Source organism: Emiliania huxleyi, assembly GCF_000372725.1.
Source record: "Emiliania huxleyi CCMP1516 unplaced genomic scaffold EMIHUscaffold_747, whole genome shotgun sequence".
Lineage (NCBI taxonomy): Eukaryota > Haptophyta > Isochrysidales > Noelaerhabdaceae > Emiliania > Emiliania huxleyi.
The window spans coordinates 7,350-17,852 of NW_005196401.1; the positions used below are offsets into that span (position 1 = coordinate 7,350).

At 64.9% G+C, this 10,503-nt stretch overlaps 3 protein-coding genes across 3 annotated transcripts in view; 2 read left to right on the plus strand and 1 right to left on the minus strand.

Moving 5' to 3' along the window:
• Positions 1 to 562: 562 nt before the first annotated feature.
• Positions 563 to 5,770, minus strand: EMIHUDRAFT_471094 (hypothetical protein; the record flags this gene model as incomplete). The annotated part of the gene is made up of 10 exons (XM_005760637.1): positions 5,393 to 5,770; positions 5,058 to 5,096; positions 4,887 to 4,959; positions 4,158 to 4,161; positions 3,832 to 3,934; positions 3,620 to 3,687; positions 3,435 to 3,550; positions 3,326 to 3,344; positions 2,347 to 2,482; positions 563 to 1,498 (listed from the first exon to the last, which is right to left on the minus strand). The coding sequence occupies exons 1-10, from the start codon at positions 5,759 to 5,761 to the stop codon at positions 563 to 565; spliced, it is 1,863 nt and encodes a 620-aa protein (XP_005760694.1). The 5' UTR covers positions 5,762 to 5,770.
• A 150-nt stretch (positions 5,771 to 5,920) lies between these two features.
• On the plus strand, positions 5,921 to 8,609 carry EMIHUDRAFT_372006 (hypothetical protein). The gene is made up of 3 exons (XM_005760638.1): positions 5,921 to 5,969; positions 7,485 to 8,408; positions 8,480 to 8,609. The coding sequence occupies exon 2, from the start codon at positions 7,757 to 7,759 to the stop codon at positions 8,066 to 8,068; it is 312 nt and encodes a 103-aa protein (XP_005760695.1). The 5' UTR covers positions 5,921 to 5,969; positions 7,485 to 7,756; the 3' UTR covers positions 8,069 to 8,408; positions 8,480 to 8,609.
• Positions 8,610 to 10,099: 1,490 nt separating this feature from the next.
• The window catches only part of EMIHUDRAFT_120939 (hypothetical protein), a gene marked incomplete at both ends in the record, with an annotated part of 1,229 nt that continues 825 nt past the window's right edge, over positions 10,100 to 10,503 (plus strand). The window contains one exon of the mRNA XM_005760639.1: positions 10,100 to 10,489. Coding sequence (XP_005760696.1) covers positions 10,100 to 10,489 — 390 coding nt within the window. The remainder of the gene's footprint in view (positions 10,490 to 10,503) is intronic.

Consider the following 10,503-nt stretch of genomic DNA (forward strand, 5'->3'; position numbering starts at 1 on the left):
ATGACACGTCTCAGGTACATCTCCGACCACGCCGTCGAGGCGTCGCGGCCCTGACAACGCTCCCAACGTACCGGCCCTGAACGCGGCCCTGACGCCCGTACGCCCCTTGCGCCGTCCCTGGCGCTTCTTGCATGCGACCCGCGTATTCTGCGCACGGCTCTCACGCGTTGCTGGACATGTGTGTACCGGCCCCAGTCCCTCTGTGCACCCTGTTTCGCGCCCACTGCCTCGAGCACTCTCCCACCCTCTGTGCTCCCTCACCCCATCCTCCACCCCCTTCGTTGCCTCCCCCGCCCCGCCCCATCCTCCACCCCAGTGCCTCTGTCGCTGTGTCTCTCGTCTGCACTGCGAGGCTTGCTGCGGCTGGTAAATCGGTGTCGTGTGGCTATGTATGTAAGCGTGCGATTATATAATGTTTGTACATGCACCCAGTGTTATATTTTCATTTGAGGTGCATACTGCGGCTGGAACCCGATCCAGCTGTGAGATATTCCCCTCACGCTGGCAGCTTCTGACGAGTTCTGTGACCGCACTCCGCACACCGCAGCCACTGTCCGCTCACCTAAAAATCCTCGCCACAGCTTTCGAAGACAATCCTCTTGAGCTCGGCGTCTCCGCAGAGCCATGAGTCCAGCTTCCCTAGCTCCTCTCGTAGTGTAGTGAATTGCTTCTCCAGTCGCGCGCGCTCCTGGTCGCTATTCTCGATGATATGCCGGAGCTCTTTCGACTCCGACGAGAGCAGACGGAAGTCCATGAGCTTTTCCATCAGCTCGCCCATCGCCTCGTCAAATTTACTGCACACCTTCTCCTGGAAATTGCTTTTGTTCGCGGCTAGCCCCTTCAAAAAGTAGTTAATCGCCCTCGTCTGGCACTCCTCCTCGCTTATCCCATATTGCTGGTGAATGCCCCAACCAACAGCACACAACGCCAAGGGGGCAGCGACAACGATGCCGACCCCAGTCGCACTGAGACCGCCCGCGGCCGCAAGAATACCGGCGGTGGATGTCAGCACACCTGCGCCTGCTCCCACGCCAAACGCCATGCTAGCGCCAAGAGCGCCGATGGTTACTTTGTTGACATAATTCATCACCCCGCGTTCAAACGAGACATCTCCAGTCAGCTTGTCGACGTGCAGCGCGTCTTTGATGAACGTTTTGAGCCCGTCCATTGACTCCTTTTGCAACGCTGCAACCTCGTTTGTAAACTCGTCAGTAAATTTGTCTCCGAAGAAGGTGCTCAGATCCTTTTGGTACGTGGTCATGTCCCGCCGCTTTTGCTTCGGCGCCCAATAAAGGTTGCCAATCTTGATGTATGAGCCCTTGCGGAGCTTAATCCCGTTTTCGGCCAAGAGTTTGCGCCAGCTGGCATCGAGGTGAACGACCGCCTGCGTGCCGTCAATGTTCTGCATTTTTTGCCTCAGCAACTTGCTGAGCCACGGCGAGCGTATTTGCTGTGAGTCGGAGCACGCAGATGGGCGTTCCTTCTTGCCTGTCCACTCCTGCCCGTCGACTGGACTGTTTGAAGCTTTCGCATCCACGTGTGCTGGTCCATTATTTGTTGCGTTGTCGTGCAGACTGGCCAGCGAGGACCACCCTTGTGCTTTGTAGCCGGAGAGATTGCGACCTAACTCGTCGGCGGTTTTGGGGAGGCCATCCAGCCGCTCTGTGAGCTTGTTCGCATGGCGCAGTCGGCGTCGACCGGCTGCTCATTACTGTGCGCGCGATCCGAGGGTCCGGACGCCGCCCAGTTGATGCGGATGGTTACTTTGTCGCCACCCGCTGGAATGAGTTCCAGCATCAGAAACCTAGAGGTGGGGCAGGGAGCTGCGTGAGGCATGGAGATGAATGCGCGGCGGCGCTCCGTTCGTGGCCGATGCACAGTCGCGCTCGCGGTTGTGGTCAGGGACGGTATGGCGGTCGCGACAGAGGGCTGCAGGTCTAGGCCGAAGCGTGTGCGGGTGTCTGGAATGGGCCGCACGCAGCGGCGCGGCAGGTAGCGCACGATGTGGACGGGTACGTGCGATCGGCGATTTGGACGGGCGCATCCCGCAAAGACTCGTCGGAAAAGGGTTCCCGCAGGAGCCCACCCACCCGCGCGTGCCCTTCTCATCGTTACGTCCGGCCCTGCTTCCTTCTCACACAATACCGCCCATATTTAAAAAACCGCGAGTGTCCGGCGCGTTGGGGTTCTCGGTTCCCAGCGTGCTCGCTCTGGCACTGTGCCGGCCCCAGCGGTGTGGTGTGAGATCCACAGCGAACGCCACCGCACGGCACACCGCAAGGCAAAGGCACACCGCACGGCACACTGCACGGCAAGAGCGACGATAATCGTCCGCTATCTCGCCACCGCCGCGGTCCCCTCCCGCAGCTGCGCCTGCGCCGACGCCTCCTCCGCCTCCCGCTCGGATCGGCGCAGCAACAGCGGGATCGAGGCGGCGGCGAGCATGCACGCGGCGCAGAGGTGGTAGGGCAGCGTGCCGGACCTGTTTCAACGGGTGACGGCGTGTCAAGAGCCACCCGCAAGAGGAAGAGGGTGGTGGGGCTAAGTCTGCGGTGTGCACCATGGCTTCGGCGCGGCGCACGAGCGACGGAAGAGCTCGCCTGACAGGGGACGTGTCGCGGACATGTCGTGGACGTGTCGCGGGTCTCATGAGATACTCGAACCGAGAGGAGCGCGGTGGGATCTCGGGAGAATCTCGGGTAGATCTCGAGCTATCTCCCGCCCGAGACGAGCGGTGTCACGATGCGAGCTGCGGCGCGCGATGACTGGATCAGCCCGAGATTGCGAGAGCGCTGCTCCTGTCGGGTGTCGGGGACGTGTCGGGGACGTGTCAGGGACGTGTCGCGTGTCGGACGTGCTGCATCTCGGCCATATCTCTTCGCGTACCGCGGCGCGACGAGCGATATCTCGGCAGCATCTCGGCTGCATCTCGGCTGCATCTCGGCTGCATCTCGTCGGCTCCTTGCCGCGGGACGAGCGCGCCACCAGCGTCGCCGTGGCGGTGTCTGCCACGCCCGAGCCGGCGCGGTTGAGAAGGTAGAGCCTGCGGGGGAAATGGTGACGAGAAATAGCGCTGAGATATAGCCAAGATGCGCATGCGAGTCGGCCGCGGGGGAGGGAGGCGAGAGCCAAGCGGGCGTGTGCTGGGAGGCTCTAGGAAGGCTCTAGGAAAGGTCTAGCAAGAGTCTGGGTGTGCAGAGCGGCTCTCGCTCTATCTGGGCTACATCTCGGCTACATCTAGATCGCTCGCCCGGTGTGCAGCGGGAGCGGCGCGTGCACGAGCGAGCAGCTTCCGAGCCCGACGGCGACGGCGACAGCACCGCACGTCGCTGCGAGGTGCTCGCCTAGTGTGGCGGTGGGTGGTGAGTGGTGGTGGTGAGGAAAGAGGCGGAAAGGAGAGAGCGGGAGAGGGCGGGAGGGGGAGGGAGAGGGACAGAAGCGGTGATGCTCGCCCAGCGCGGCGACGAGGCGCGGGAAGAGGGCGATCTGGACGAGGATCGTGCAAGCGGCGCCGGCGGAGAAGGTCGCACTCAGCTGCGACTGTCCGTACCTGAGAGAAAGGCACCAGAAGGTTCAAAAGGCATGTGCAGGGAAGGAATTTGCTTCGATCGGCCGCCACCCCAGCGCGAACGGCGCGAAGAGACCGTACGTCGACACGCTGAGCGTGAGGGACCAGCCGAGCATCACCTGTTCACAGCCCGCAGCTGTGAAGATAAATCCAGCTCATCACACCCCCAGCGAAGCGATCGTTCGTCGCCGCGAGCAAGCGAAGCAGCGGCTGCGCCACAGCGCCCACACCCGCCACCGGCGGCACTGGCGACACGCTCCCACCATCCCCTCCTCCCCCTCCTCCGCCTGCCGCTTCCCTCGCCGCTGCAGCTGCGACGCTCTCTGCGTTGCGCCGTCCTCCCGGCAGCACTGACGCGACGAGGACCTGTTCACAGGCGGGAGGGTGTGAAGAGACGCTACCCCGTGTGCTAGGAGTGGTGCTGTAGGGTGTGGAGAGGCGTGGCGCATAATGAGTGCGGGGATCCCAACCGACATCGACAGCACCGCCGATGCAGCGAAAGCACAGCGCAAACGCAGCGGCGGCGCCACGCCGCAAGAAGCGAAGAGGGCGATGAGGAGGGCGGAGGCAGCGGGGCCAACCACCACACCCGCCTGTTCACACTCGTCCAGCTGTGAAGAGACGCCGTTCACAGGAGGAGGTGGGACCACAACTGCCTCTCGGCTGTATCTCGGCTGTATCTCGGCAATACCTCGGCTGTATCTCGGCCATGTCTCGCGAGCTTGGTTGGGGGCGGAGATCCGGCTGTCTCTCGGCTGCCTCTCGGCTATCTGCCTGGTTGGCGGCGGAGACCCGGCTGAGAGCGCGCGCTGTCTGCGGCCCGCTCACCTGTTCACAGCAGCAAGCTGTGAACGGCGCCTCCTCGCAGAAGCAGACTGCAGCAAAGCGCTCACAATGTCAGTCGCCGCCGCTTGCGCCACCGGGACCTGTTCACAGCCGGCAACTGTGAAGACGCCGCGCCCGTGACTTGCTAGCTGCTTCCTCCTCCGCCGCTGCGGGACCGAAGCCGCGAAGACTCCGGCGCAGAAGCGGCCGGTGACGATCCCGGCGGTGGAGCCTTCGGGACACGTCTTGGACGTGTCACGGACGTGTCGTGGACGTGTCCTCTGTGAGCATGCCGGCGGTGGAGGGCCGGAAGCGGCGATCAGCAGAGACGAGAGGGTGGCGCCTGGACTCACAAACAACCCAACGGTTGACCGCTTTGTTGGATGAGAAGAGCGACAGTGGAGGAGGAGGAGAGTGGCGCCTGGTGAGAGCAGACAAGCATAATGAGATTGCCCGTCACGACGGCGCAATCAGGAGGAGGAGAGGGAGGCACCTCCCAAGCAGACGCGCAGCACGAGCGCGCGGCCGAAGCGGCTCGAGAGCGAGACGAGGGCGGGGCAGCAGACCTGTCCATGCCGGCGGGTGTGAACGGCGCCAGCTCACGGCAGCTCTCGGCTAAATCTGAACGTATGTCGTCGTGGCTAAGTCTCGGCTATCTCTGGACCATCTGGGCGACGGAGAAGCAGGAGGTTGCGAGGCCAACCTGCGGGGAGGAGGCCGGTCGGCTGGCGGCTGGCGGCTGGGGCTGGCGGCGGATGGCGGTCGGTGATGGTGCTGGTGTGTGTGTGTGTGTTGGTGTGTGTGTGTGTGTGTGTGTGTGTGTGTGTGTGTGTGTGTGTGTGTGTGTGTGTGTGTGTGTGTGTGTGTGTGTGTGTGTGTGTGTGTGTGTGTGTGTGTGTGTGTGTGTGTGTGTGTGTGTGTGTGTGTGTGTGTGTGTGTGTGTGTGTGTGTGTGTGTGTGTTTGACTTAGTGCTCGCGAGAGTCGGGACGAGAGCCCACCTCGAGCGGCGACGCGCCGAGCAGCGTCATGTGCAGCGGGAGGGACGAGATCGCGATCCCCTCGCCAATCATCTGAGCAAAGACCGAGAAGGTGATCGGCAGAAGCGTCGGAGGCAGCGGCTCCGTCGCCGCTGAGCTGCGAGCAGCCATGAAAGCTGGCCGGCTTCGTGCCGCCGCTCCGAGCCTTGCACCGAGCCGCTCCGGGGCGGCATTGGCTGGTGGCGCCGATGCCGATAGGCGGCACCACGGCCTCTTCAGCAAAGCGCCGCCGCCGCCGCCGCCGAGGGCCACGCACGCCGCCGAGCCGCATGCGCCACGGAGCAGCGCGTGGCTGCCACTCACGATAGCGAGGAGCAGCAAGCTGAGCATGAGGGTGCCGGCCGGCTCGCGCAGAAAAAAGTATTATCCTAACGGTGTGGGGGCGCGGAGGGCTTGTTGGCGAGCCAAAATGGTGTTTTCCGAGGCGCTGCGCTAGGCTCAGAGCGAGTTCGCGCTGCGCTAGGCTCAGACGGCGAGTTCGCGCTGCGCTAGGCTCACAGATGCGAGTGCGCTGCGATAGAAGAAAAAAACAGGGTCGAAACGACAACCTTTTCTTCATATCTGGGGCCTCCGGCGCCAGTGCGAAGTCTAGTCGCCTACGGGCACGCCCTCCGGGCATACTCCGAACTCCCACACGACAACACACGCGCGGCCGGCGCCTCTCATGCCCTTCTCCACGCACACCGCGTGAAAACTGCGCGTACGTCCCCGCGCGCACGCAAACACGCGTAGCGCCCAGAAGCCTGTGTCTCATGTGCGTCTGCCCTGTGCTGGCGCCCCATGGCCGTCCCGCGCCGCCCGCACCAGCCACGCGCCCCTCGCACCACCAGAGCAAGCCGCATATCCACCCACGCCGCGACGCGCGCGCCGCAGCACACCTCACCAGCACACCTGCGCCTTTTTGCGCCCTGTGCAGGCTCTGCAGACTGCTTCTGGCATCCCACAAGCGGCTGTACTAGGACGCGCCGCGAGTGCGACGGCACCGCGCAGGCCCAGGCGCGCACGCACGCCCGCACGCGCGCTCGCTCATCCGCCCAGTCTGCTGTGCACAGCCTGTCAGCCTGCCTGCACACACAGCATACAGCACCATGTGCACGCATACGCTTAGACGCAGCCCGCACCCCACAATAGCCTGCCTCACGCCTCACCACGCCGTCTCGCGCACACCGCCAGCAGCCCGATCAGAGAAACTGCAGCGCGCGCCTCTGCACGCCTGCAGCTTCTCTGCATTCTGAGACCTTCTCAATCCACCCCGCCGCCGCGCCTCCCCGGGCACACACCGCAGCAGTGAATATGTGAGTCGAAGTATGGGATATCGACCGAGCCCGCGCCTGCCGCACACGTTTCCGTTTCTTTTTACTGCCATAAGCATAAAAAGAAAAAACACCATTAACAAACAGCGACGACCAGCAGCAACGACCTTTACAGCAGCGTCCTGCCGAGTGTGTGTAGCACCGACGCAGACGCACCCCAGGCACTACACTACGACGGCTAGGCAGACCTCACCAGTCCGATAAGGATCAACTGGAAGGTTGAACCTCGAGCTTAGACAGAACGGGCGCGACAGACTCCAGGGGAGATCGCGCTCTACTCGGGGCACCAAGGAGGAAAACCGAAACCGTTTGGGTGCCCCACAAAAACCCAAACGCCACAACCTAAAAGTCACACCTCCCCCCCACGTCCCCCCCCCCTTGGGGACGTAGCGCACGCCCTTACTCGGAGAGAGTGGGGGGGGAGGGGGGGTGGGGGAATAGGAGGAGCCATCGCGCTCGGAGTAAGGTCCACAGTAGAGAGACAGGCATTTAAGGCGTAACTTCACCCTCGCTCACCTTGAGTATATCTAGGCGCCCTGGTGCAGTCGGTCTTCGGATCAGCGGCCAGCTTCCCATCTAGGGCAGGGAACCCCCAGCGACGCTAGTGTGGCCTACGGTAGCCTCAGCTTGTACGCGATCCCGGGGCAGGGGGGTGTGGACTCTAGAGCTCCAAGAAAGGATAGGGAGAGGAAGGGAGATTGGTGTGCCGGTTTTTCGCGTTAGCAATTTTTTTTTTGTCGAAACGACAACCGAAGGGAGGACTGTGTAGTGTAATCATGTGTCAAGAATCACGTGCTGCTGCTGCTGCTGCTACTGCTGCTGCTACGCGGCGAGCGCCGTCGCCGAGGCGGGCCTCGGCGGAGAGCGCGATTATGCGGCCTTTTCCGCGACCCGCACAAAGAAGAGGCGCCCTCCGTCAGCCTCGACCTGCCACCGGCTCGCGTCGACCGACCCGGCCGCGTGCCACACCTCCACAGCCCAGTGCGCCAGCCCGCAGAAGTTGCCCTCCTCGATGCCCCATCCCGTGGGCCACGCGGCCAAGGCGGTGCCGAGAGGCGGCGGCGGCGCCGCGGTCGCCTCGAGACGCGCCGCGACGGCGTCAAAGGCGATCCGCCTCGCGCCCGTCGCGGCCGCCTCGGCCAGCAGCGCCTCCCCGGCCAGCCGCGGGAGGTCGCCCTCCGTCTCGAACCAGCACGACGAGCGGCCGTCGGCGCACGCCTCGTCCCACGCCTTGAGCTGGCGGACAAAGGCCGCCAAGCTCTTGAGGCCGGGCGAGGGCGCGGCGGGCGACGGGGCAAGGGAGCAGCCGGGCGAGGAGAGGTAGGAGGTGCTCGCCGGCGAGCGCTCCCGCGCCTGCGAAGGGGCAAGGCCTGAGGGCGGGCGGGCGGTCGGGCGGGCGGGCGCGGGTGGGGGGGATAAACGCTGCGCCGCCAAAGGAACCAGCGACACTGGCCGCGGCTCGTCGCCACGCGCCGGCTCGGAAGAGGGGCTGTCGGCGGCGAAGCAGAGTGGCACGCCTCGCCGCTCGAGCCGCCGACAGCCCCCCTCCTCGACGTGACGGCCGCTCCCGGAGCCGGCCGGTGCGCGCCCGACCCACGCCCCCTCTCGCACCCCTCCGACCCCCCCTGCGCGGCGCACCCGTCCGCTGTGCGCCGGCTCGAGCGCCTATTGCCAAATCGCGACGTTTGAGCGCAGCGCACGCATCCTCTGGTTGCCTGAGCGCGGCGGAATCTTGCCAGAATGTGGCCGCAGGAAGAGCCTCCGGCGGGCCTCCGGCGGACGCCTGGCGGCGTGGCGCTGCGCGCCGGCCTGCGGCCCAAAGCCCGAACGAGCGGTCAAGTTAACTTGACGCGCCGAATCCCTTGGTTGGCCCTCGCAGCTGTGATACAAAAGTGGGGACGCGCCTGGCGGCGCGCCCCCAAAAAATAAATGAATCGCACCGCCGCCCATATCGCGTTGGTGTCGAGTCCGAGCCTGGCTGTTCTTCACCTTTCTACCTACCTACCTACCACCGCAAGCGGCGTGGCGTGGGGCGGAGCATCCCTCCGGGGGCCCCTCTGCGCCGGGGAGGCGTTGTTGGAGGCTAGGACGCAAGCGTCCGTCGCCCTTTTCAAACTCGGGGCCCACTCCGTGAGTGTGTGTGTGTGTGTGTGTGTAGCTCCTGAGGGGCGCGTGGTTCTAACCACGTAGTATGACTACAACCCACCACAGACACCCTCCCTGCTCCACACGAGGCCCGCGCTGCCCCCGTGCCGCCGGAATAACGGGGTGTGTGTGTGTGTGCGTGTGTGCTGCTGCTAGAGATGCCTTTCGGGGCCCAGAGATAAAACTTCTGATGCCATGCGTGACCTAGTAGTGTCCCCAGCTATGGGCGTGTCCACGTTGGAGCCAGGTGTGGTGTGGGCGCGAGAATAGCTCCGCCGTTCATGGAGGCAACCGATGCGAGTCGACTGGTGTGTGTCGTCGTGGTTTCGTATCAAGAATACTCACTCACAATAACCTGGGGGATCCGGAACCGCCCCGCCGGGGGCTGGAGTACCCGGGAGGAGGAGCTGGGGGAGGGGAGTTGCCGCAATACGGTAACGGACCCGCCGACGAGCTGGGGAGCCGAGGCCGGAGGGCCCCAGGGGGGGCCTGGGGTCAGTTGTCGGAGGAGGCGAGAGATGAGCTGACGCGACCTCTGCGAGTGGAGTCGGGACGCACGAGCCCACCGGGGGTAGACCCGTCGCGGCAGCAGTCGGACCACCGTGATCTACGACAAGGAGGGCCACGCCTCCCCGAGCTTGAGGAGGAGCCGGCGGAGGGGAGGGGCGAGCCGAGAACGATGGAAAGACGGTCGCGGGTGCGGGCGCGATTCGTCGACCAAGGAGAGCCGGCCCGACCCCCCGGGGAGGGGAGGCGATATAACCCAACGCCGCCGCCCTCGCCCGGGGAGTCGGACACGGGATCGCCACCTGGAGGACGACAGACAAGCGCTGCATCTGCAGCCCGTGCCAGTTCTTGGTGGTCCATGTGACCTCATCGAGGTGCTGAGCGTGCGAAAGTTTGTTACTCAGCTGGTCCGCCGCCTGCGAAGAATTCTGCGGACGCCGTCCCCGAATCCGCCGAACGTCTCGAAGTCGAGCTTCGGGTCGCAATTCTTCTCCCGCGCGAACGGTAGTCGCCCTTCTCGTAGCGGGCCGTCACAGGTGCCCCCGCCTCCGCCTCCCCCTCACTCTCCCCCTCCTCCTCTTCCGCCGCCGCCGCCTCCGCCTCTGCATCCTCCGCCTCCCCCCCCCCCCTCGCAGGTACCACCGTATCGCGCGCCTTGCGGGCCGTCACAGGTGCCCCCGACGCGTGCCTCCCGAACCAGAACATGCTCACGGTCGCGCTCACCGAGCTGGCGCTCCGCGCCGGCACGTGGCTGCTCGCGGCCGCGGCGCGGCGCCAGCTGGCGCCCACGAGCTACACGCGTATCCTCGCGTACACGGCGCTGGTCCTCGCACCACTCCTACCCACCTGCTGCACCAGCTATGCTGGATTCGCCGCAACGCTGCTCTTCTGCTCTGTTCCTTGCTGCGCGGCGCCGATCGGACTGTCCGCGTGTGCCTCTGCAGTGCTCGTCGAGAACAAACTGCCGGCCGATTTGCTTCTCCCGCCGCCCGGCACGATGGCTGCGCTGGCACTCCCAAGCACGCTGGCCGCGCTGTTCCTCGGCCCATCGGACTGGGGCGCCGAGGTCGCAGCGGTTGCGCACAGCGTCGCGGTGCTTCTCGTTGC

Excerpts from the sequence above, each read along its gene's own strand:
- EMIHUDRAFT_372006 (XM_005760638.1), top strand. The coding sequence starts at position 7,757 with ATGCCCCATCCCGTGGGCCACGCGGCCAAGGCGGTGCCGAGAGGCGGC.